The following is a 27405-nucleotide window of genomic DNA, read 5'->3' as shown; positions in this document are numbered from 1 at the left end:
GGAGCCTGTGGGCCTGAATTTGCAGTTGGAGGCTTCCCGCGGGCAGATGCGTAAACCCGGAACTTGCGAGGCCGTGCATACGCGGTCATAGATCCCAGAAAATCCAGGCCATCGACAGTTAAATACCTATTTTAAATGTATGATGTAAGATTTTTTTAAAGGAAAAGTTGACACAAAAGTTTGACAGATTTTGTAGACAGAATTATTAGATAAGATATAGATGAATAATCCTTCACTTTATTTAAATGTCAGCTTGGCTCAATGGTAGCACTCTGGCCTCTGAGGTGTAAGATCAGGGGTTCCAGCCCAGTCCAAGGACTTGAGCACATAATCTAGGCTGGCACTTAAGTGCGGTATTGAGGGAGTTTTGCATTTTCAGAGGAGCTGTCATTCCAATGAGACATTAAGCTAAGATCCCATCTGTCCATTCAGGTGGACATAAAATATCCCATTGGCACTATTTGAAGAGCAGGGTAGATCTTCCAGCCTTTCTCCCTCAATCAACACCACTAAATCATATTAACTGGTCAGTTACCTTGCTGTTTACTGCACGCAAATTGGCTGCATGTTTCTCCACAAAACAACAGTCGCTACACTTCAAAAAGTAATTCATTAGCTATGACGTGCTTTGGAACAAGCAGGTGCTGTGTTATTGCAAGTTCTTTCTTCTTTATGTATTTAATTTTTATCAATTGCGTTTCTAAAGCTGGAGATGCAGTGCAAAAGGATATAGAACATGTGCCAGGTTAGAAGTAGGTTTAGCGGTATTGATGGACAGTGTTATGGGTCTGGCAGCACTCCAGGTGGTTATGGGCTTTGATGCTGGTGGGAAAAGATAGGGAGTGGGAGGTTCTGGGGGCTGTCCTGTGGTTTGGCAGTACTGTGGAGGAGGAACCTGGGGTTTGGCAAAACTGGGGTAGTGTGGAATGTGGGTTTTGGCTTCCTGATAGATTCCTGGAGTCTGTTGGTGGGGGGGGGAGAATGGCCATGGTCTGGCAACATTGGCAGGGTCAGGAGTCCAGAGGCCTGGCAGCATTGGCAAGGTCAGGAGTCCAGAGGCCTGGCAGCATTGGCTTGTAAGTTTCTAATAGAATTCTGCAAACATTGAATTCATTGTTTTGTAATTGGTTCGTGGAAATGGACTGTTTTCCCTCTATGAATATGTATCATAGCTGCATAAAAAAATATGCAGATTCCACCCTCTGTGTCCCTGTCTCTCTGCCTTTCTGGAACAGTAAATAAACAAATAACTGCTTTAATAAAATTAAATTTTACTTTCAAGTTTTTGTATCACTTGGAATTTGGTTGGGGATGGCTAATTTTTCTGACAAACATCCTCTGTAAATGGCTACTCTTCCTTTTGATCATAAATGCTTCCATAAATTACCTCAAAGCATTATTTCTCCATGATGAGTCTCAAACTATATTATATTAGAAATCTGAAGACAGCAGAATAGTTTGTTGTTATCAACTTAGTTGGAGATAAGTTGAGTTTTGGCGTCCCTGGCCATTGGAGACGGGGAGCTCCCAGCTACCTGATGAAACAATTAAATATGAGCGACCCACATGTCATACGGCACTCGGTCATGTTGACTTGATTTCAACAGTGAGTGAAATATGATCATATTCATAATGAGAACTTGCCATTACTAATTCATGTCTTTTATCTCCGACAGGGCTTTCACACATGGACAAGGGGGGGGGGGGGAGACTGAATACCCCACCCAGTCACATGAATAAATCACTTGGTGAACTAGCTGATCATCCAGCACAGAGTGAGTTTGGTCGAGGCAGCTACACATAACTCGGAGGGTCAAAGACAATCACATCAGCTCCGGGAATTTCTGTGGGGGTTGACATTGTTTCCTCAGGGTTTCTGCTGATCTTCTGCCAAAGTTACAGTGGCCAGGTGTTTTAAGTGCGGCAAGGTGGGCCACAAGGCAAACCTCTGTTGGCCATGTAGATGTGAGCCAGGTGGCTGTAGAAGCTCATAAGACCTGTTATGCAGTGGTTGCTGATGCAGACCTTCACACGGGCACGGTGAATGTGTATACACAAAAGATTTGCAGACACTGGTTGTTCCTTCATGGCTGCCTAGTGTAAGACTCAAAGTTGCCTGCATTCTGGGGCTTTGGAAATGCACAGATGTTTCCATGGCCAGATGTTGCTTAGCATATTTCAGTTAGACAGGGGTAACAGAATTGGCACCTACTTGTCATTGCCATGCAAGGTTTTCATTGGGAATGACAGCTCTGGGAGGAAATGCCCAAATGATTCTGCAAAAGACAGACCTTATTAGTTTAGTGCAGTCGGCCGTAGAAGCTGCTGACCAAGTGGTACAAAGCCCAGGTCTCTCATCTGAACAGAGTCAGGAAGGCAATGTGAGTTTAGGCAGTGGGCTTGTTGAGTCCCTCTGAGTACTGTAGAGATGTGCAGGGTGCTGGCAAGTTTCACACCAAAATATTTAGTGATTTGAGTGTCCAGGGAGGACAAAGTAGTACAAAACAAGGGGGACTGAAGGAGGTGCAGTTTGCCAACCACACCCGAGGGTTAAGGGAAATGCAGAGAAAACCCGCACCCCCCCCCCCCCTCTACACCCCGATGAATTAAAAAAGGTACTTTATTCAGGAAGTGTGTTTCCAGCCACACAGGGGGCCCAACAGAACCAGAAGATGGTTCTGATTAACACCACATTCAGGATGGGATAGCCTTATGTGTCTTACCAGCTCAGTTGGAAGTCATGGGATGTCACATAACACACTGCCCAGCTGGGTGTCATTGGGCATGGCTGCTTCAACTAAGTGGCATGTTAATCAGTGAAGACATCCATGGCAACATCCAGCTGAAGGACACATCTGGAGGTGTATGTTGATTGAGCTGATGGGGTCGTCCAGGCAATTCAGATGCTGCAGACATACTCTGCTATATAATACATGGAACCATTGTTGGAGTAAAGATTCAGCGGCATCAGGTGCAGCAGTGCCTCATTTCTCAGGCAGGTTGCCACACAGTTGATGGACTGTTGAAGTCCAGGAGGATTGGTAGCTGTGTTGGCATGCCTAGTGTGGGGCACACTGTCTTCATGAGGGAACCATAGAGCTCACATATCAAGGATCTCTCCTGAAGGAGAGTGATGTGTTAAGTTTCAGGATTTTTTACCAATTAACTTAGGAGGAATTTTGGGTCATCTCTATTAAGATATTGCAATTAAATAAGTTAAAATTGGAACACAGAGGTTAAATCTATAAGCTACAGCATCTCGAGTTGTGGATTAGCTTCAGCACATAAGGAATTAGAGGCATCTTTCCGGGGTGGTATTTCTTGCTTACCACATCAGTTTGAGACAATGAGATTTGTTACCATCGGAGAAGGAGACTGGGTGATATTCTGGTATGTGCTATATTTAGTATATTCTTATGAGCCCAGCAGGGAATGCTGCTGGGGAAGCTTAAACCTAGGAGGGTGGTTGCCAGGTTGAGTGGCAGCTCAACTAGATAATCCTCAGCTGGGGGAGAGTCACATGTAAAATTTTGGCTTCCTGTCCAGCGAAGAAAGGAAATACAGAGACACACATGGGTCACTCTAAGAGAGGAAGTTAGATAGGGGGAGTGAGGGATCATTTCTTGAGCTAAGTGCCGATTCATTTCGGAGAAATTACAGATTAGAAAAGTTGTATTTAGCTCAGCAACCAGGACAGTGTGTCATGCTCAGTTTGGGTTCCACCAGGAGCACTCAGCTCTAGACTGCATTACAGCCTTGGTCCAAACATGGACAAAGGAGCTGAATTCCAGAGGTGAGGTGAGAGTGACTGCCCTTGACATCAAGGCAGCTTTTGACCAAGTGTGGCATCAAGGAGTCCTAGTAAAATTGAAGTCAATGGGAATCAGGGGGAAAACTCTCCACTGGCTGAAGTCATACCTAACATAACAGAAGATGGTAGTGGTAGATGGAGGCCAATCATCTAAGCCCCAGGACATCGCTGCAAGAGTTCCTCAGGGCAGTGTTCTAGGCCTAACCATCTTCAAGTGCTTCATCAATGACCTTCCCTCCATCATAAGGTCAGGGTAGGGACGTTCGCTGATGCTTGCACTGTTCAGATCCATTCGCACCTCATCAGATAATGAATCAGTCCATGCCCGAATGCAGCAAGACCTGGACAACATTCAGGCTTGGGCTGATAAGTCACAAGTAACATTCACGCCAAACAAGTTCCAGGCAATGACTATCTCCAACAAGAGAGACTCTAACTTGACATTCAATGGCCTTGCCACGCCGAATCCCCCATCATCAAATATTGGGGGGTCACCAGAAACTTAACTGGACCAGCCACACAGATTTACCGTGGCTACAAGAGCAGGTCAGAGGCTGGGTATTCTGCAGTGAGTCTTTAACCCCCTGATTCCCCACAGCCTTTCCACCATCTACAAGGCACAAGTAAGGAGTGTGATGGAATACTCTCCACTTATCTGGATGAGTGCAGCTCCAGCAACACTCAAGAAGCTTGACACCATCCAGGACAAAACAGCCCGCTTGATTGGCACCTCATCCACCACCTTAAACATTCACTCCCTCCACCACCGGCGTACTGTGGCTGCACTGTGTATCATCTACAAGATGCACTGCAGCAACTCACCAAGGCTTCTTCGGCAGCACTTCTCAAACCCGCGACCTCTTCCACCTAGAAGGACAAGGGCAGCAGGTGCATGGGAACACCACCACCTCCAAGTTCCCCTCCAAGTCACACACCATCCTGACTTGGAAGTATATCGCTGATCCTTCATTGTCGCTGGGGCAAAATCCTGGAACTCCCTCCCTAACAGCACTGTGGGAGTACCTTCACCACATGGACTACAGCAGTTCATAAGAAGGCAGCTCACCTTCTCAAGGGCAAATAGGGATGGGCAATAAATGGTGGCCTTGCCAGCACCGCCCACATCCCATGAACGAATAAAAAAAAAAAAAAACTATCCCCCCATATCCTTCTCGACATACCTACAGCCTTTGACATGGTTGACTACATCATTCTCCTCTAACACCTTTTCTCCGTTGTCCAGCTGGGTGGGACCACCCTTGCCTGGTTCCACTCTTACTTATCCAGTCATAGCCAAAGAATCTCCTGTAATGGCTTCTCTTCTCGCTCTCACATCATTACCTCTGGAGTCTCCCAAGTATATATCTTTTGCCCCCTCCTATTTCTCATCCACATCAGTAACTTCATCCAAAAACACATCCCAAATGTACTCTGATAACACCCAGCTTATCACCACCTCTCTCAACCATTCCAGTGCCTCTGTGTTGTCGAACTGCTTGTCAACCATCCAGTCCTGGAGGAGCCGAAATTTTCCCAATTAAAATTGTAAGACCAAAGCCATTGTCTTTGGCCCCTGGCACAAACTACGTTCTTTGGCCACCAATTCCAACCCCCTCCCTAGACACTGTCTCAGGCTGAACCGAACTGTTCGCAACCTTGCTGCCCTATTTACTCTGAGCTGAGCTTCTGACCCCATATCCATCACAGAGACCACCTACTTTCACCTCCGTAATATCGCCCATCTCCCCACCTGCCTCGGTTCATCTGCTGCCGAAACCCTCATCCATGCTTTTATTACCTCCAAACTTGCCTATTCCAATGCTCCCCTGGCCGGGCTCTCATTTCCACCCTCCATAAACTTAGGCTTATCCAAAATGCTATTGTCCATATGTTAACTCACACCAAGTCCCATTCACCCAACACCCCTGTGCTCGCTGACCTACATTGGCTCCCACCAATGCCTCGATTTTAAAATTCTCATCCTCATTTTCAAATCGTTCCATGGCTTTGCCCTTCCCTATCTCTACAACCCTCTGAGAACACTACGTTCCTCCAACTGTGGTGGGGGATGCTTCTTGTACAACCCCCACACCGTCGCCCCACAATTGGCAGCAATGTCTTCTCCTGTCTAGGCCTTAAGCTCTGGAATTCCCTCCCTAATCCTCTCCGCCTCTCCCTCTCTTCCTTAAGATGCTCCTTAAAACCTACCTCTTTGACAAAGCTTTTAGTCAGCTGTCTTAATTTCTCCTTTGGGTTGGTGTGAATTTTTTTCTGATTATGTTCCTGTGAAGTGCCTTGGAACATTTTTAACTACACAAAGGTGCTATATAGATGCTTGTTGTTGTTGTAGTAGTCTAGAAGAGAACAGTGATACTGGACCCCAGAGAATCATGCAGATATATTGCTATAAACATACAGAATACAAAAGATACAGCAGCGCTGATGGATGCACATTTGTTTATTTTTGTAACTTTAGCCCATGAAGAGCATAGATTTATTTCTTTATTTATCTAACTACACTGTGTAAAAGACATATGTCTATATACTCCAAAAATTACCTGCGCAGTGCACCCCAGGAGATTTGGCACAACAGAGTAAAGCAGTTGCAGTGGTCTCTTTGTGTTGTGCTTAAGGAGAAATTATTAGAGAAGAAACCTCAAACATTTGACTCCCAGAGACTACTACCATATTGGTTAACTACTACATTTCAAAATGTACAATCTCAACTAGCTGTCTTTTTTCATGCAGAAATAGCACTAATAAAACATACATTTTATTTTCCTCCGTATGATCAAAATATACCTTTTATCAACATGGAAACCTCTGACCTCTCGTATTATTAGGAAGTAGAAGGACTGGCTAGGATTATTTATACATCATATCCATCTACTGCAGCACCTCCCAAACCCGTGACCTCTACCACCTAGAAGAACAAGGGCAGCAGGCGCATGGGAACACCACCACCTCCAAGTCACACACCATCCTAACTTGAAAATATATCGCCGATCCTTCATCGCTGGGTCAAAATCCTGGAACTCCCTCCTTAACCGCACTGGGCGTACCTACACTTCACGAATTGCAGCGGTTCAAGAAGGCGGCTCACCACCACCTTCTCAAGGGTCAATTAGGGATGGGCAATAAATGGTGAGCGACGCCCACATCCCATAAATAAATTAAAAAAAAAAAGATATGACTCTGGTTACAGAAATCTTTATGGGAACCTCAACACTCCATTTGGAACTGGTGGGTAACCCTGCACACTCTCCCCTGTGATGTGCCCAAGATGCACCCCTGGAGGCATAGGTGTCTACCATTTACATGCAAACTTTGAGGTGTCAGTGGTGGAAGTCCTGGGTGCATGCATTCCAGCACTTTCACTAGGTTGCGGCCCCCATAGAATTTTGGCTTCACCATCTTTATTGGTGTGCAGTCTCCTTAAAGGCTGCTGGGTGAACTATGAAGTTATAACCTCACACCTTTTATTGTTAAATTACATTGCAAAATAGTACTGAAGAGATGGAAAATATTCCAATATGGTTTAACATAGAAACATAGAAGATAGGAGCAGGAGTAGGCCCTTCGAGCCTGCTCTGCCATTCAACGAGATCATGGCTGATCATCCAAACCCTAGCACCCGGTCCCTACACCGACAGCCATCCCACCCAAGCCCTATCCCCGTAACCCCACGTATTTAATCCCCCCTAACACTAAGGGTCAATTTTTATCATGGCCAATCAACCTAACCCGCACAGCTTTGGACTGTGGGAGGAAACCGGAGCACCCGGAGAAAACCCACGCAAACACGGGGAGAATGTCACCCGAGGCCGGATTTGAACCCGGGTCCCTGGCGCTGTGAGGCAACAGTGCTAACCACTATACCACAATTTACTGAAAAAGAATGAATTTAACTCATCTTTTCAGTCCTTATCATTTAAGTATTTGTTAGTGCACTGTTATGGGGAGGGTAACATTATCTGGTATGATAATCCTACCATGTTTTACACTGATCATCTAGCATGAGCAGAATGGAGTCAGGCTACAATGGAAATGTGCAGTGTGGTGTAGGCCTATTGCCCCTGCACACTCTTTATACGCAAATCTAAAATTGTGTAACACATTGAAGGTCAAAACCTATTCTATTTTGTTAAAATGTTAAAACAATCTGTAACTTTGTTTTATTATTGAAATAACCTAACATATATCATCTGAGAATGGCAGTCCATACCCACTTGTGGGAGAATCACGGCTTTAGTGGTATTTGTTGCTGGGATAAATTGCGCCTTTAAAACTTCACATTAAAACAGGTTTTTTTTTTTTGAATAACTAATTTTTTTTATTTTCAGTCATGTATAGTTATTTTCATATACTACAGCAACGTATATAAATGCCCGTTTGACTATAAAACATCGAAGAAAGTGGTTTAGCAAAATCATCTCCATGAACACAAGTCCTTTGCAGTGGTTGCCTGACTGGGACCTGACCATTGCTGTTGAGTGTTGTGGCACTGATCCTGTTCTCAGACAAATCCTCTGTAGTTGTACTATATATGTACATGGGCAAGAATCAGACATGACAAGCGTTTGGCTGCGGCACTTTGTAGAAAAAAAAAACCTAAAAATCTTGGTCATGTCTGAGGTAGATAGCTGCTAAACAGCTACTTCAAAGGCGAGATTCTTAAGAGTCTCGGAGAAGCGTTTGCAGACCTCTTCTGAAATTTATTTATGGTATTTTCACAGTGCCTTGAACTATCCAATCATGAAACATTTTTTAAAATTATTTTCAATGAATGGCAATGAGGCTCTCAAAAATATACTTATTAATGATTAAATCACTGAAGTAAAGAGGAAATAATTTTATTAGAACGAAAATATTAAAGAATAATTTTCTGAGTAATGCTGCAGCACAAATGAAAGTTATTAATGAAGGGAATAATATGACCAAAAAATACTAGATGCACTGCAGAATCTCACTGCAGAGCATCGAGTGATAAGTATCTAATGCAGCTTTGAAGATTAAAACACTTTATGCAATGTGCTTTATAATGAGTTGAATAGAATCTTGTAATTAAGGAATACAAGAACCATTTACTTTATCATTGCCCACTCAAAGCAGGCATAAATACTTGTGAATTCCCACTGGAAATAATCAAAATCCTTGAAGCTCTGGGAAGAAAAGAGTTTGAAATGAAGTACTTCCATACAGGAAAAAGGGAGATCAGAGGGCTGCTTTCACACACACATCCCTGTGACTGGCTACAGATCACCGCTTTTAGTGCGTGGGGATGGTTTATGCGAGATGGGGGATATATAAAAAAGGGAAAAGGAAACAATAAAAAAAAAAACAAGAAAGCAACAATGTAAGAATTTAATACAAAATAAGATCCTGCTATGTATCACATGATAATGTGCAAGGACTATACTGGAGTATCTCAGAATAAGCATCAAGATGGCTGTCACATGAAACAGCCAGTAACTAACAGAACTAAAAATAAAGGGGGGAAAAAATCACCCTATTTTACAAAAGGTAAATGTTGCAAGTTAGTCTACTAAAAGTACAATAGAGGAAAGCTTTTGACAACATAAAGACGTTGTAGCTTGGCATCTAGATACACAATTAACAGCAGTATAAGTATACACAGTTGTACCTAGAACCACTATAAAATGTGATCAAGTCTGCATGACTGTAACTGATGAATTACAATGGTTACTACTAAATGCACTTCAAAATGAAGAATAGTCCTCACTGCTATGATCAATATTGTTTTCTATACCATGCATCTTTGATCATTACATAAAAAGAAGTTCGTCATGTTAACATTATAAATTGTGTTTAGCAAATATTGTTTTGAAATTTTTCAGTGAGCAAGCAAGGGTGTAATTTTGGAGTATCTGAGTGATTAATGTAAAAATTTATTCCAAAGTTTACCTTTGATTTATAACATATAATCATAGCAGCATTTAAATGATGTACACTTTTAAAAAGTAAACAAATCTTCTGACATTAGTTGCATCATATAATAACATTAGTAGTGAAACTATGGCCCAGATTTGGTCTTTGGAACACATCGGGCGGATAATGTGCAGAATGATTGCAATGCCCACCCAATGCTGTTAGCGAGGCCTGAACTATTTTGATGGTCGGGTTGGGAATTATCAACAGGGAGCAGGGAGTGCAATAAAGGTCATCCTCAAGCCAAAAAACTGCCAAATAAATTAATTTTTGTTCTTGCCAGACCTGCTTGAAGCGACTTGTTTGGCTAGTTTCTCGCCCTGTGTAATGGGCAGGCGTACCCTGGGCGGGTGCCATGCTAGGAACTACCAGAATGGCACTAGCATTCTAACTACATCATAGGACTCTGATTTGCATAGCTTAATGAGGCTCCTGCCTGTTTCCAGCAGGAACACTGATGCCTAAATTGAGGCCTGCTTGAAAATCACAGCAGGCAGGCCTCAGGCAGGAAGTTGTCGGTAAGTAACTGTTTGCAATTTTAGTCTGCTGCCCTGCTCATGCTGACAAATGGGGGCCTATTTTTTCTAAAGTGCTACCACCACCTCCATAGTATAAAAAGTAGATGGAACATTTTAATAAAGTAATGGATACATTTTGTTTTCTTAAAAAAAAACTGTAGGAATGAATGCAGAACAAGTGAATTCTCTAACTCCTGATATGCTTCACATTAGGAAGGCTGGCTTAGTGGATCAAACTATAAAATGAATTTCCAGAGAACCAGAGGCAAATTGCTGTAAAGATAGAAATGTTTATCAAATAAAACTGATTACTTGGCACACAACACGTTGGGTTGCAAAACTCCACTTCAAATGGTTTCCAGAAGAAAGGTTAAAGGCAAAATAGAAGTCAAAAATTCAATTAAGCATGCAATCATGTCAATAGTAGAAGTGAAATAGGCTGCCCGTTAAGTAATAAAGGAATTCTATTTTTTTTAAAAACATAGTACGGCATTCACCTTCTGCAAAATCTTTGACTCCCCCTCTCTTCTCGCCCCCCTTCCCCCGCAGAACAAATCCCTTGTGGTTTCATGCCATTTTTGTTCTGCTAAATGATATCTAGCTTGTTCTATAAAAACAACCAGCCTAGAGACTTGGATTCTCAGATCCTGAAGATACAATTCCAGCAGCGTAAGATTTCTTGCCAGAAATGCTTCACTGCCAATAAACATAGAATCACTGGAGTGCAACAAATTCATGCTTATTTTTAATACACACGATAACAGTCTTTTAAAGAACTAATGGCAACAATTAACTTTAAATAAAGTATTTAAAAGTCACATACTGTACCCTATTCTTCAAATAAAAGAAAATGCTGCCATTACCTTTATGCCTTATGCGTTACCTTTTGTGAAGCAAATCAATTGTAGGAGTAATATAACTGAAATCATCACAGCTGGCTGGTTGGGCCCTGTCACAACTTTGCTGAAGATGAATGCATTGTGGGAATTTGGGAAAACAGTTAATCATTGTATTGTGGGCACTACATTTCCTTAGCCCCATGATATAGATTTATGCTATGTGCTGTGTGGCATGCAATGTTTTACAACAAGCGTTGGGGTTCATTGAAAGTAAATAATATAGGTTTATTTCAAAATGGACAATGCTAATTCCATATTTCACAGCCCTGCATGGCAAACAGTTGAAATGTACCAATAAAAGATTTGCAGAACCCATAATAAACCTGCACTAAAAGGGACAATAGATGAAAAGTTATGCAGTTCATTAAAAACATGTTAAATCTCTCATTCCTAGCTTCCCATGCATCAGTCCATTTGGAATGGTAAAGACATGCAAAATCATGTTGCAAAAATTCCATCAAAAACAAATACCACAAAGTTGTTGCTTATTAATTTCCAGTTTCCAATCTGACCATTTTCAAAGCATATTTGAAAATAACATTAAAATGAAAGTGGTCCGATTTTTTTGTCAAATGGTGCTTTTGTACTTTTCTGGTGAAAACAGTTGAGAATACTGATAACGAAAACCCAAATAACTGCAAATGTTGCAGACTCTTTAGTGATGTCTGAACGTCATGTCTGGCTTGCACTGACCTTTGAATTTTTATGTTGGTGAGACAGTCAGTAAAGTGGACTCAGAGTAAATGGCTGCCAGTCTGGTGCCAAGGGAGCTTATCCTGGTAAATTCCTAGGCTGAGATGGGTTGCAAATATTAATCTAATCTTCACCGTTATTTTCTTCTTGTAAAAAGTAAGAAATATTTATTAATTTGTTTGGGGGGGCAGAAAAATAAATATAGTTATATTCTGTCCTCCCAGTCAAATAAAGTAAAGAACTGAGTTCAGCCAGGATGTCACTTGATGTTTCAGGAACCAGTAGATAAATAATATCAGATACAGATGTCTGTGTCCAGAATTCAAAGAAGTATAACTCTCTCCAAATGCAAGAGAGTCCGTGCTAAAAATAAAAAAACAAATAATGGGTGTATAATATAATGAGTCCAAGGTAGAAATACTACAAAACTGAAACATCAGCAGGAAATCTGGTATCAGCATACAGCAAAAGGCACCACAATATTATTCTATTTATGATGTGAAAAATTGGCACACCATCATCGTCTTTAACTGTAAATCATATTTTACATATAAATACATGTTTTCCCTATAAAAAGACTTTCCTGTTAGCTGTAAGACAACTTTGCTAAAATGAAAATAAAATGTTTAATTTAATTTTAGAATATTTGATAATTATATAAAATAAAATATTTTTACAGTTGCAGATCTATGGCATTTACACAGGGTTCGAGTCTTGATTTGATTTTACACGTGTTACTCGGGTGTGTAAGTCCCCTCGCACATTGTGCCGATTGGATGAGTAAGTCCTACTATCAGATGATCGGAATACTGAAGCTGCTTCTGTGTTTGCTGTTGGAGGGTTCTGAGTGCTTAAGAACGGTGTATGCTCTCCTGCTTTCTCACCATCAGAATCAGTGTCAGAGCAGCAACTTTCTGAGTTTGAATCACAGTCGCACTCAGCTCTGTGTGAAATGTGACCATTTGGTTTTGTTTTTCTCCACCTTCTACTGCTGTTTGCCATTTTCTTTGGTCGATCTAGTGTTGGGATGTACTCTTGTGTTGTCTCATACTCATCATCCTCTACCATTCTCATTGGACTGGGGGGTAGACTTCCAAAGCTGTCATGAAGATAGCTGCGGCGCTGCTTGTAGGGGTCGTGTCTCTGGTTGTCTAGTTGGTGCTTGTGGTATCTTCTCAATAAAGGCTGTTCATCTTCCACCGTATAACCCACTGCCGCTGGAGGCAATGATGTTGCATGGGTAGATCCACGTGGAGACATCTCAAAACCAGGTGCATATGAAGGGAGAGAGTAATGTAAATCAACAGGTGACAACCGGGCTGGTGTTGTGAGGGCAGACACATACCTAAAGAAAATCAATAGCATCAACACTTGAAATACTGTAAGATAGGTCATTGTACTATTTCAATTCAACTTGTGTGCAAACATGAGAAGTTGTATTGCAAGGCCTTTTTCTTTTCAAATTTTCCTTCCAATTTTATCATCTTACTCTTTCTATCCTCATGCAGGATTATGGTTTCACTAGTTGCAGCTAGCTCTCTGGTGCCTCACCTGGTGGTCATTCTTCATCAATGAACCTGGACAGTGAACATACTCGCATTATTCAAGCCCAAACCTGTCCTTAACCAACATGCCACACATAAACACCTCCATTAGTGATGGTGCATAGAGATCAAGATTAGGAATTTTACTTGAGTTTACCATCCCAAGCATGGGGATACTGAAGGCAATTGTAGATCCAGTGCCACATTGGCTGAGAGCAGCTAAAGATCTCTATGGCTAAATGGCATAGAACATACTGAATCTGCTCAATGAGCCATTGGTGGCGTCTCATAAAAGACCCTCTACAACGACAACAAAGAATGCAAAGACGATAAACATGGCTCTAATATGCTATCTTTACTGATGTTAATTCAGCTTCTTTACACTAAAATGGTGGTCCAGCAGAACTTGCATGTTCCCTGTAAGCTTGCTGATATATATATTTCCCTGTCAATTTCTTAGTTGAGAAACATTATATTCTTTCAGTAAATACACAGCATAACAGCAGATTGACCTTTAAATTTAACTAAAGCATTACACATTCTAAAGTTTAAAAAATAATCCACAAAACATCTGCGGGACACACTGCACAACTGTATTTTGTCGTCCAACATGTAGAAGTATTTTTACTTCAATAGAAAAGTTTTTTAAAATGCACAGGCCTAGAAAATATAAAGGGCCGTGACCCAGCAGTTGAGCCCAGTTGTGCTTGCCACGAAACATCGCTCCTCACCCTATAAAAGTTCACAGGGTCAAGGAGAAGGACTTCCATGAGCAGTACTTTGGGGGGACATGTGCAGTCTACCCACCCCATGGAGTAGAAGTATTTGCCTGCCACTGAGGCCCTGTGTCAGGAGGCCACGTACAAATATATATCTTTTATTTATAAAAGCACCCTCTAATCTTTGGGTGCCCAGGCCACAACCCAGGTCTGGACCCTCGGGTGGCTGCTATCATTGAGATACACCCAGTGAGACTAAGGACTGGATTTTGCCAGCCCTGGGGAGGTGGGTTTGGAGATGGGACTGCCAGGAAAATGGTACAATCTGGGGATGGGTACCCATCCTGCCCCCATGCCATCTTCCCAGGAGGCAGGTAGCCGATCGAGGCAGGTAGCCGATCCACGCCGGGTCCCATCTCCTGGATAGGCAATGGCAAACATTCAAAGATCACATGGATGAACTACAGAATTTGTTCATCCCAGTTTGGCATAAAAATAAAACAAAAAAGGTGACTCAACAGTAGCTAACAAGGGAAATTAGGGATAGCATAAGATCCAAGGAGAGGACATATAAATTGGCCAGAAAAGGCAGTAATCCTGAGGAAACTGAGCAGTTTAGGATTCAACAAAGGAGGACAAAGGGATTAATTAAGAAGGGGAAAATAAAAACTGACTGTAAAAGCTTTTATAGATATGTGAAGAGAAAAAGATTGGTGAAGTCAAATGTAGGTCCCTTGCAGTCAGAATCGGGAATTTATAATGGGGAACAAAGAAATGGCAGACCAACTAAATACATATTTTGGTTCTGTCTTCACAAAGGAGGACACAAATAACCTCCCCAGAGATGCTGGGGAACATAGGGTCTGATGAAAGGGGTGGAACTGAAAGAAATCAGTATTTGTAGGGAAAAGGTGTTAGGGAAATTGATGGGATTGAAGGCCGATAAATCCCCAGGGCCTGATAATCTACATCCCAGGGTACTTAAGGAAGTGGCCCTAGAAATAGTAGATGCATTGCTGATCATCTTCCAACATTCGATGGAATCTGGAACAGTACCCATGGATTGGAGGGTAGCTAATGTTACCCCACTATTCAAAAAAGGTGGTAGAGAGAAAATGGGAATTACAGACCGGTAAGCCTGACATCGGTAGTGGGGAAAATGCTAGAGTCCATTGTAAAAGATGTAATAGCAGAGCACTTGGAAAACAGTGACCGGCTCGGACAAAGTCAACATGGATTCACAAAAGGGTAAATCATGTTTGACTAATCTACTGGAATTTTTTGAGGATGTAACTGGTAAAATAGATAAGGGAAAACCAGTGGATGTGGTGTATCTGGACTTTCAGAAGGCCTTTGATAAGGTCCCGCATGAGAGATTAGCGTGTAAAGTTAAGGCACATGGGATTGGGGGCAAGGTATTGACTTGGATAGAGAACTGGTTGGCAGACAGAAAGCAAAGAGTTGGAATAAACGGGTGTTTTTCTGAGTGGCAGGCAGTGACTAGTGGGGTACCGCAGGGACCGGTCCTTGGACCCCAGCTATTCACAATATATATTAATGATCTAGACAAGGGAACTAGATGTAATATCTCCAAATTTGCGGATGACACAAAGCTGGGTGGGCGTCTGTGCTGTGAAGAGGATGTCGAGAAACTCCAGGATGATTTGGACATGTTGGGTGACTGGGCAGAAACATGGCAGATGCAATATAACGTGGATAAATGTGAGGTTATCCACTTTGGTGGCAAAAACAGGAAGGCAGATTATTATCTAAATGGCAATAGATTGGGAGAAGGGGAAGTGCAACGAGACCTGGGTGTCCTTGTGTACCAGTCACTGAAGGTAAGCCTGCAGGTGCAGCAGGCGGTTAAGAAGGCAAATGGTATGTTGGCCTTTGTAGCGAGAGGGTTTCAGTACAGGAACAAGGATGTCTTGCTGCAGTTGTACAGGGCCTTGGTGAGACCACACCTTGAGTATTGTGTGCAGTTTTGGTCGCCTTATCTGAGGAAGGATGTTCTTGCCATGGAAAGAGTTCAGCGAAGATTCACCAGGCTGATACCTGGGATGGCAGGAATGACGTATGAGGAGAGATTGGGTCGATTGGGCTTGTACTCGCTGGAGTTTAGAAGAATGAGAGGTGATCTCATTGAAACTTATAAAATTCTGACAGGACTGGACAGACTAGATGCAGGAAGGATGTTCCCGGTGGTCAGGGAGTCCAGAACCAGGGGACATAGTCTAAGGATAAAGGGTAGGCCATTTAGGACAGAGATGAGGAGGAATTTCTTCACCCAGAGAGTGGTGAACCTGTGGAACTCTACCACAGAAGGCGGTGGAGGACAGTTCATTAAATATATTCAAGAAGGAGTTGTATATATTTCTTAAGGCTAAAGGGATCAAGGGGTATGGGGAGAAAGCAGGGACTGGGTACTGAATTCTCCGATGCAACAACCATCTAATTTCTGCTCACAAAAGAGGTTTGATGAGTCTTGAATACAAGGACTCATCAAACAACATAGAATGTCTGTGGTTGACAGCTTCTCTGTAACGTTCTCTATAACCGGCTGTAAGTTTCGCAAAATTCAGGCAGTTCCCCCCCCCCCCCCCCCGAAGATTATTTAATTAAAAGAGACCCTGGTTGGACTGATTTTAAAAATCCAGGTGCACACAAAATGGCTGCGGTCAACCTCGTGACCAAAAGCCTGTAAGTTCCAATTGTGGACTCTGTGACAAGCTAACAGCTTGGGTATTTTTGATGTCTGCAAGATCACGAAACCAGACAGAACTTTTACATTTATGTATTGGGAGCAAACTCAGTTACATTCAGGCCCCCGTTTACAGGCCATCAAGCTTGTTTGCTCAAACGATCAGTGGAGCCATCCAGGTTAGGCTGGCCCCATCAAGGAATCTGTTGAACAAAGGAGAGCAGTTATGGGACCGTTAGAAGCTATTACCGGCCATCTAAGTCGATGGGCCAAGATCAACACCTTTTGTTCAATTCCAACCCGCTCAAATCAGACAAAGGATGAGCTGATTTAGAGCGTGAGATAAGGGCTACCGAGAGGAGTATAACTATAGCCCCTCAGGAAGCAATGCTCTCTCTCTCCTCGCCTCCCGCGCCCTGCCTGCCACCACCCCAGGAAGAGGACCTACGAAGAAGAGCCCATCCCGAGAGGTGAAATACCCTGCCAGAGACTATTTTATTACTGGGGCATTTTCACCTGGACGGTATCCTGTGCAGCATTGAAACCATGTGGCATCGAAAGGCAGCAGGGCAAAGAAGCAAGATTCTCATCTGCTTAAATGACTCGGACTGGTGAGAATGGAATTCTGACCCCTCATAAGATAGCCTAGCGAGGTTTAGAGGGTGGGAGTTAAGGGGATTGCTAAAATTGTCATTTTAGTCATTTTCCCTCTGTGCCGTTTATTTCCCATCCCTGTTAAGTGTAAGTGTACTGCATCCATATTATCCTTTGTATAGAATTGTTCTCTGGTAATAAAATCTTGGTTTTTCTTTGCACCAAACCACTGGTCTGCTCGTTTTCTATATCGTTACCAGCAAATAAGTCCGGTGGTCAGAACTCAAAAGGGGCGAGCAATTCGAACCGCTCAAAGGGTTAGTCAGAGGCATAACTGACGAACCCAAGACACCCACACAGTAAAACCCCTTACAGAATGGCAACCGCGGCAGGACCATCGGCAGCAATAACCGATATAGCAGACAGTGGTGCGGAAGAAGGAACAGCTATGGAAGAGAGGTTGTCCGATTATGTTTTTAGAAAGGTGAATATCACCAAGAAGTGGATAAGCACTCTGTTAAAGGCTGAGCATCCGATAGATGCTGCTGCCCAGTGGACAGGGAGTAAGAAACATAAAAGGTCAATAGAGAAAGCAGTGTGGCTAATGTGCTACAAGAAGCAGGGCCTACTGCTGGCCAGAGTTGTAGCGGCACATGCTGCCAAGCTTAAGGAAGCAGCCCTGGAAGTCCAGGATAAGGAAATAGAGATTCAGGATAAGGCCCAGCAGAGGAGAAATTGTTCATTGCCCTTAAGACGCTAAATCAGGAATGAGCGCAGACGGCAAGGGAACACCAGGCCAAAATAGAGCGCCTGGAGCAGTGATGGCAAAAGTAACACGAGCCACAAGCTGGAGTATCTGGAGTGCCAGGTTACCGAGCCAAAAATAGTGAGATAAGGTTGTGGGAGAAGAACTCCCGCCTTATCCAAGAAATACGAGAGCAGGAGGAGAAAGTTAAGGAGGTTAAGGCAGCGTATATGTATGCAAGAGAACAGGGGTTTGAAGACGCAGATCATGGCCCCTGCAGAGAGGAAATTGAAAATCTGAGCCTGGCCCTAAGGAAGGCAAAAGGCATGGTGTGCCTCATAAGCCTGAAGGCAGGCCAGTCGGACTTTACCGGCAACCCAAGCAGAACAGTCCCGCAGGCAGCGCCTGGGGACGAGCTAGTTAGGGAACCAGAGGTTTCACGGCCACCACTCATAGCGCTGAACTTTCAGCAGGTCTGGCGGCAAAGTGGGGTGGAAGATGAAGTGGTAGGGGAGGTACAGCAGCCCCCGTTAGAGAGGTCGGGACCGGGACCGATGTGCCCCATCCGACAGCGGAGGTACGGCCCGCCCAGGGAGGACGATGAACCCGGGGCCATCCAAAACCAATTCGTCTTACCTCATGGCACCCAACAGCTCAGGGCCATGGTTAGTCATATCCCCAAGCTCTCCGAAATGGGAGACCCCTCACTGCACTTCCGAGAGCTAGAGCAGGCAGCCTGCGTCAACGATTGCGATGACGCAGAGCAGGCCAAGATGCTGCTATTCTCTCTGGAGGGTAAGCTCCTCCAGACCCTTTCGGATGAGTGCAAAAAAGGGCAGAGGGGTATGACGATTTGAGGATGAGATACTGGAGGCCATGGGTATGAACGACGGCAGTCCGTTTTCCCGAGTGGAGAGGATGGTACAGCTCGCAGGGGAGGCCACGCAGGTGTTCGCAGACAGGCTGTGGCCAGTCTACAATAGCGCATGTCTGGGAGTGGCAGATCGGGCATTCCTGACCCGGCCGCAGTTGACCCACTGGCTTTGTTGCCTGGCGTTGAACTGCCTACCCCAGATCCGAGCCAAGACCGAGGCCTGGTTCGACCCCCGAAGCTCCCAAATTACCGAAGAGACCGTAATCCGTCAGCTCACGGTAGCCTATAAAAACGGCAGAAGTAACGAGGCGCCCCAGCAAAAGGGCAAAGTTTATGAGGTTAAACCTGGGGTCCAAAATAAGAAAGAGTGACACCAGGAAGGGAACCATCCCTCTCAAATCAAGCTAAATTGCTATGGGTGCGGGAAGGACGGCCATTGTGCAAGGATTGTAAAAATCCTTGGAAGGATAATAAAGGGAAGAATTCACCACCCCCAGCCCAAAAGGCAGAGGCAGGAGTTCCCACGGTCGAATCACTGTTAGTCGATGCTGGTTTTCCTGATCAGCCAGGGAAAAGTAGCAGCCACCACCGGTGCTTTGACCCCATCTGCCCCATCCAACTCCCAGCAATGACTAGAACCAGCGCAGCCTGTCGGCCTGTGTCCCCGCGAAAATGCTGAGGGGAGCAGGCCCTATGTTAAGATGGGGGTGAAGATGGTGCAGGGGAGATATTCAGTGGACACTGGAGCTTCCAGCACGGTGGTCCATTCGGAAGACCTGACCAATTCACCCCGGTCTAACAAGGTCCCATTTAGCTTAATGGGATCCACAGGGAACGAGCAGGCTGGGGAAAGGTCAAAACCTTTGGCCATAGATTTAGGATCCCTCCATACCACGTGGGAGGGTAACCAAAAGACTGACGAGGTGGCCAAGCAGGGGGACAGGGAAGGAGAGTTCTGGGACCCCTGTAGAGCAGGCCCGGTAGCAGCAATCCGGGACAAGGGAGGCACACGGGGTAGCTTTGGCCCCGGACCAAAAGCAGGTCTACAAGCAGGCAGCAGGGAGCATAGGGAAGCTGCATCGGAATAAACGATTGCTGCTCGAACCTAACAAAAGTCACCAGTGGGAGATAGGGGACCAGATAATGGTGAGGAAGTACGCCCGAGTGGGGAGTTTAGAGCCACTGTACATGGGACCCTATAGCATAGTGGATAAAGCCAGCCCCATGGCGTATGCAGTAAAATTGCCCCGGCACAAAAAATGGTTTCATGTAAACCAATGCAAGCTGTTCAGCCCGGAGGCAAAGAAACAGGCTGCCAGGATCCAACCCGAGGTTAAAAATCCCCAGCCCGCAGCAAGTTCAAGTACACAGGCTGTGCAAGCAGGCGCAGTCATATGCGTCAGGGGAGGAGTCACCCAGCCCCCTGTTCAGACCACTCCCCCCCATCTTCTGGGATTCAGGTGGGGAGGAGGAGGAGCCCAAGCCAGATGACCTCGCCTACAACACGGGTTTTGATCCTGAAGGCGGAGACCCTCAGCCACCGGCAGCCGGCAGCGAGGGATTACCTGTCCCCATCTTAGGTTTGGGAGGGGTGGGACTCAAGGGAGAGGACCCTCAACCAGCGGCCGTGGGAAACCCACAAGCCACGCCCACAAAGGCTGGGATCCGAGCAAAAGGTCCACTCAGCAAGGTGACCCCACCAGTAGCCCTCCCTAGAAGGTCCCCTCGGACATCCCAGCCCAGAAAGGTATGGTCACCGGTTCCCCAGCTTAAAACGACAGCCTCCCGAGCCAGGGAGAAGCCGAAAGACAAAGGTCCCCAGCTAGCGGCTACAGACTGCAAGGGACCAGAAGTGCAGGTCAGTGCAGCCACACCACAGGGAGCAGCCTGCAACAGCCCAGACACGAATTAGGCTGGCTGCTCGGAGACAGGCAGCAGATGTATATAGTTTTAGTAGTTTAAGTTTATATAGCCTTAAGTTAGGCTATTTTAATTTAATTCTAAGTAAGGAACAGTTAGTTTCGATTTAAGTATGAAGCCGTCTCAGAGTATTGTCCATGTGAGTCGAGGTCGCGGGACCCGACCATATGTCACCCGAGCCAGCGAGTCCCCAGGGAACCTGGCTAGATGCCTTTATGTCTATTGCAGGAAATTTCGGAATGTACGGAGGCGTAATCCTGCTCGCCCTGCTTGGGCTGAGCATCGGTAGGAGAGGGGACATCGAGGACCATCACATCTTCGGGTGCTCGGGGAACAGGGCGCCAGTGACAGTCGAGGGTAGCGGCATACGGGAGGCGGAGGAGATCACCGCTTACTTCCACGAGGGAACGTTGCCGGGGTGGCTGGGATCCAATTCGTCCCAGTACTCCAGCCAGACTGGGTTCACCTACGGGGAGGCCTCCCTCCTGTGCCCCAGGAAAGTGTGAGGTTATGCACTTTGGCAGAAAATATCGTAGAGCAAGCTATTATCTTAATGGAAAGAAACTGGAAAGTACTGAAGTACAAAGGGATCTGGGGGTCCTGGTGCATGAAACTCAAAAGGTTAGTATGCAGGTGCAGCAAGTGATTAAGAAGGCCAATGGAATGTTGGCTTTCATTGCTAGGAGGATAGAATATAAAAATAGGGAGGTATTGCTTTAGTTGTACAAGGTATTGGTGAGACCGCACCTGGAATACTGCATACAGTTTTGGTGTCCATACTTAAGAAAAGACATACTTGTTCTCGAGTCAGTACAAAGAAGGTTCACTCGGTTAATCCCGGGGATGAGGGGATGGACATATGAGGAGAGGTTGAGTAGATTGGGACTCTACTCATTGGAGTTCAGAAGAATGAGAGGCGATCTTATTGAAACATATAAGATTGTAAAGGGGTTGGATCGGGTGGATGCGGGGAGGATGTTCCCGATGATGGGTGAAACTAGAACTAGGGGGCATGGTCTTAGAATAAGGGGCTGCTCTTTCAAAACTGAGATGAGGAGGAACTACTTCACTCAGGGTGGTAGGTCCATGGAATATGCTGCCCCAAAAAGCTGTAGAAGCTACATCATTACATAAATTTAAAACAGAAATAGACAGTTTCCTAGAAGTAAAGGGAATTAAGGGTTACGGGGAGCGGGCAGGAATTTGGACATGAGTCTAGGTTCGGATCGGACATGGCCCTGTGGGTAGCGGAGCGGGCCCAGGGGCCGTGTAGCTTGATCCTGCTCCTATTTCGTGTGTATAATTCTGTTAGATTCAGGAGATGGTTCTGTGATAGTAGATTGGCGGTTAGGATCAGATCAGCCATGATCTTATTAAATGGCGGAGCAGACTCGAGGGGCCGATTGGCCTACTCCTGCTCCTATTTCTTATGTTCTTATGTTCCCAGGATTAGCATCACCATGGGCAAAAGGATATGTTTAACATGCAAGGGACACGTTCCCCTGGATAGGTGGTGGTGGCTCAGGAAATTAAGTAAAGGCATGGGGAACCCCAGAGTTGAGTGGGAACGGTTGGGGAATGACACTCACCGAACTATCACAGGGACCCACGGGGGGTTAAGTTTATGCTGGGCTAAATGGTGGGAACCAGATCAGGGGATCTATGTCTGTATGTGGGGATCAGAGAAAGCCTGCCCCACAGGCATTTCCATCATTTTCCGCAGCCAGTGGCAAGATAACGGGAGGGGGATGGACTGGGAGTCTCGCCTGGACGCATGCGCAATCCCATACTCCCCAATCTCAGTTAATGCCACTGAACTAGTGACCCGACCCCAACAGCCCCTGCCCACGACCGCGACGTCACAGACAATAGTAAAGGGATGCCCCGCCATCACCATGGGACCAGGGAATGGCTTGGTGCTAGTACCTACAGACCAGGTGCTGTATCAAGTGGTGCACTATGCAGTAGCCTCTGTGATTTTAAACCTCACCAAGGTACACCTATCCACATGGTGCCCCACAGAGACCGCGCAGTTGTATCAAGCCCTCTTAAAAGATATGTTCCGTAAATTTCATGAGTTTGATTTTTCAGACGTTGACAGAACCGGACTATACACCCACGAGCTGTTGGCTCCAAATTGCTGAAAGCCGTTTTAGTGTCACCAAAACACTTCTATACTCTGGAACAGAAGACTGTCCAGATAGGGGCCGACATTTTAGATATTACGACACCACCCTGGTGGGATGTTTTTGAAAATATCGAGGTCCCATCCTGGATCCGTATGGCATCCCATATCCTGGTGGTGTGTCATTAGGGATAGTTCTCTACCTGGTGTGCATCCAGTGTAGGAGAAAGGGTCCCAGATTAGAGTTTAAAACTCAAAAAGGTGTGGAAGGAACATTATGCCTGGGTGGAAGAAGAGACACCTGTTTGAGTTTTGCGTCGCATCACTTAAACGTGATGGTCGTTGTTTATTTTTTTAATAAAGATTGTTTCTTCGTTTTATTGCGTTATTTTAATAAAGATTGTGACTGTTTGATACTCATCTATAGATGCCTATCGCACACTGTGCTTTCTCTAAGTACGGGAAATACATGTGTTGAGGGATTATGGATAGGTAAATACAGGGGAAGGTTGTTTATGGAGGGTCAGAAAATTTTGCTCATTTTTGGAACATGGATACTGCAAGCAAGTTTTAGTATCCTAGGGGGGACTGTAAGTTTTGCAAAATTCAGGCAGTTCCCCCCCCCCCCCCCCCCAAAGATTATTATTTAATTAAAAGAGACCCTGGTTGGACTGATTTTAAAAATCCAGGGGCACACAAAATGGCTGTGGTCAACCTCATGACCAAAAGCCTGAAACTTCCAATTGTGGACTCTGTGACAAGCTAACAGCTTGGGTATTTTTGATGTCTGCAAGATCACGAAACCAGACAGAACTTTTACATTTATGTATTGGGAGCAAACGCAGTTACATTCAAGCCCCCGTTTACAGGCCATCAAGCTTGTTTACTCAAACGATCAGCGGAGCCATCCAGGTTAGGCTGGCCCCATCAAGGAATCTGTTGAACAAAGGAGAGCAGTTATGGGACTGTTAGAAGCTATTACCGGCCATCTAAGTCGATGGGCCAAGATCAACACCTTTTCTTCAATTCCAACCCGCTCAAATCAGACAAAGGATGAGCTGATTTAGAGCGTGAGATAAGGGCTACCGAGAGGAGTATAAATGTAGCCCCTCAGGAAGCTATGCTCTCTCTCCTCGCCTCCCGCGCCCTGCCTGCCACCACCCCAGGAAGAGGACCTACGAAGAAGAGCCCGTCCCGAGAGGTGAAATACCCTGCCAGAGACTATTTTATTACTGGGGCATTTTCACCTGGACGGTACCCTGTGCAGCATTGAAACCACGTGGCATCGAAAGGCAGCAGGGCAAAGAAGCAAGATTCTCATCTGCTTAAATGACTCGGACTGGTGAGAATGGAATTCTGACCCCTCATAAGATAGCCTAGCGAGGTTTAGAGGGTGGGAGTTAAGGGGATTGCTAAAATTGTCATTTTAGTCATTTTCCCTCGATGTGCCGTTTATTTCCCATCCCTGTTAAGTGTAAGTGTACTGCATCCATATTATCCTTTGTATAGAATCGTTCTCTGGTAATAAAATCTTGGTTTTTCTTTGCACCAAACCACTGGTCTGCTCGTTTTCTATATCGCTACCTGCAAATAAGTCCGGTGGTCAGAACTCAAAAGGGGCGAGCGATTCGAACCGCTCAAAGGGGGTAGTCAGAGGCATAACTGACGAACCCAAGACACCCACACAGTAAAACCCCTTACACGGCTTCCCCTTAATTGGCCTGCTAAGGCCGCTGGGCAGGCTTGACAAGGTCAATCAAGGGAAAATAGCATGGGTTGGCCAGAAGTTGATGGAGGCGGGACTAAAACCTGACAAGTGGGAGTCCCACCTCCAAAAGCTCCCCATTGGCAAAATCCAGCCCTAAGTATACTTGTGATGATGCTATACTGAGGCCCTAGGATATTCTGCCTCACCTTACATTGATGGCCTGGTAGGGTCATGCAGAGACCCTGCCCCAATAAAGTCATACATGTAACTTGTACTTAAGGCAAAGAACTGGGGTATCTGGGTCCCACCGAGTTTATGGTAATTCCAGGAGTCTGCCATGCAATTGTTGGGGAATAATACATAATGATTCAGTCCACAAATTACATAGGATTACATAGGATATACAGCACAGAAACAGGCCATTCGGCCCAACCAGTCCATGCCGGCATTTATGCCCCACTCGAACCTCCTACGTCTTTCCTCATCTAAATCTATCAGCATAACCCTCTATTCCCTTCTCCTTCATATGGTTTTCTAACCATCCCTGAAATGCATTTATACTATTTGCTTCAACCACTCCCTGTGGTAGAAATTTCCACATTCTCACCACTCTTTGGGTAAAGAAGTCTCTTCTGAATTCCCTATTGGACTTCTTGGTGACGATCTTATATTGATGGCCTCTAGTTATGCTCTTCTCCACAAGTGGAAACACTCTCTCTTTATCTACTCTATCAAAACCTTTCAAAATTTTAAAGACCACTATTAGGTCTAACAGTGGTTAGCACTGTTGCCTCACAGCGCCAGAGACCCGGGTTCGAATCCGGCCTCAGGCGACTGTCTGTGTGGAGTTTGCACATTCTCCCCGTGTTTGCATGGGTTTTCTCCGGGTGCTCCGGTTTCCTCCCACAGTCCAAAGATGTGCGGGTTAGGTTGATTGGCTATGATAAATTGACCCTTAGTGTTAGGGGGATTAAATACGTGGGGTTACAGGGATAGGGTGGGACATGTGTTGGTGTAGGGGTTACGGGGATCGGGTGGGATATGTGTCAGTGCAGGCTCGATGGGCCGAAATGGCCTCTATCTGCACTGTGGGGTTTCTGTGATTTCTGTGATAGGTCACCCCTCAGCCTTCTTTTTTCAAGAGAAAAAAGATCCAGTGTGTTCCTCCTTTCCTGATAGGTATACCCTTGCATTTCTGGTATCATCCTCCAAGTACTCCAAGTGTGGTCTAACCAAGGTTCCATACTAGTTTAGCATAACTTCACTACTTTTCAATTCTCTCTCTCTAGAAATAAACCCTAGTGCTTGGTTTGCTTTTTTTGTGGCCTTGTTAACCTGTTTCGCTATTTTTAGTGATTTGTGTATTTGTATTCTGAGATCTCTTTGCTCCTCTACCCGACCCAGACTCACACCCTACAAGTAATAAGTGACCTCCCTATTCTTCCTACCAAAATGTAATACCTCCCATTTATCTGTGTTGAAATTCATTTACCAATTATATGCCGATTCTGCAAGTTTATTAATGCCTCCCTGTAATTTGTTGCAGTCCTCCTCAGTATTGACTATCCTCCCCAATTTGGTGTCATCCGCAAATTTAGAAATTGTGTTTTTGATTCCAAAATCTAAATCGTTAATATAAATTGTGAACAACAGCACTGATCCTTGTGGAACACTACTTCCCACCTTCTGCCACTCTGAATAGCTACCCTACTCTCTGCTTTCTATGTTGAAGCCAGCTAGCTATCCATTCTGCTACTTGTCCCCTGACTCTGCATTTTCTGACCTTATTCATTAGTCTGTTATGTGGTACCTTACCAAAGGCCTTTTGAAAATCTAGATAAATTACATCTACTGCATTACCCTTGTCTATGCTGTCTGTTACCTCTTTAAAAAATTCAATGAGGTTGGTCAAGCAAGACTTTCGCTTTTGAAATCCATGCTGATTATTCATTATTATATTTTTGATTTCTAGATGTTCTTCTATTTTCTCCTTTAGTAGGGATTCCATTATGTTTCCTACCAAATAAATACACGTAGAACACAATCTTGAGCTATAAAATGATTAATTTCATACCTGTCACTATGCGGTGAGTCTCGGAGAGAATCCACTGAGTCTCTGCAATGGAAGATCGGGTGCCTTGTGTCATGATGACCACAAACTGCACTTAGTCTGCCTCGTGGTTCCTTGGGACTGTTACATTTGCTGGTTTCTAATGACGATGTCATCATACCAGAATGCATTTCTGAAGTAACACTGTCCGTCTGCTCTACGCTCCATGTGTGGTCTCCATTTCTATAGGAAAAAGCCATATAATCATCAGAATTAGCTGGATAGACATTAGTACCCCAGGACATGAGAAATTACCTAGCTTAATAGAACTTTCTGTCATGAAAAAGGATATATTTTAGTTTGATAAGATGGCAGGAGTTATCATTTGTAATTTATGTGCACTTGTTGATATATATGCATAATAACAGCATATCAAATCACAAATTATTCAAAAGTAGTAGAAACACCATCAGTATCCAGATTTTTGAGAAAACAACTTTCTTTTCATTTCTTGTCTTGTTTGGGGTTGGTCAAGTATGGGGGCCAATGGCA

At 44.7% G+C, this 27405-nt stretch overlaps 1 protein-coding gene across 1 annotated transcript in view; it reads right to left on the bottom strand.

Moving 5' to 3' along the window:
- Positions 1–9161: 9161 nt before the first annotated feature.
- Positions 9162–27405, bottom strand: part of LOC147113851 (pro-neuregulin-2, membrane-bound isoform-like) — a 253737-nt gene continuing 235493 nt past the window's right edge. Inside the window, exons 9-10 of the mRNA XM_085995212.1 lie at positions 26878–27096; positions 9162–13215 (exon numbers count right to left, since the gene is read on the bottom strand). Coding sequence (XP_085851338.1) covers positions 12567–13215; positions 26878–27096 — 868 coding nt within the window. The 3' untranslated portion in view covers positions 9162–12566. The remainder of the gene's footprint in view (positions 13216–26877; positions 27097–27405) is intronic.

This window comes from Somniosus microcephalus, chromosome 8, assembly GCF_052327205.1.
Source record: "Somniosus microcephalus isolate GS21.2 chromosome 8, FLI_Smic_1.0, whole genome shotgun sequence".
In the NCBI taxonomy this organism is placed as follows: Eukaryota; Metazoa; Chordata; class Chondrichthyes; order Squaliformes; family Somniosidae; genus Somniosus; species Somniosus microcephalus.
This window is presented reverse-complemented; position numbering and strand designations above follow the sequence as displayed.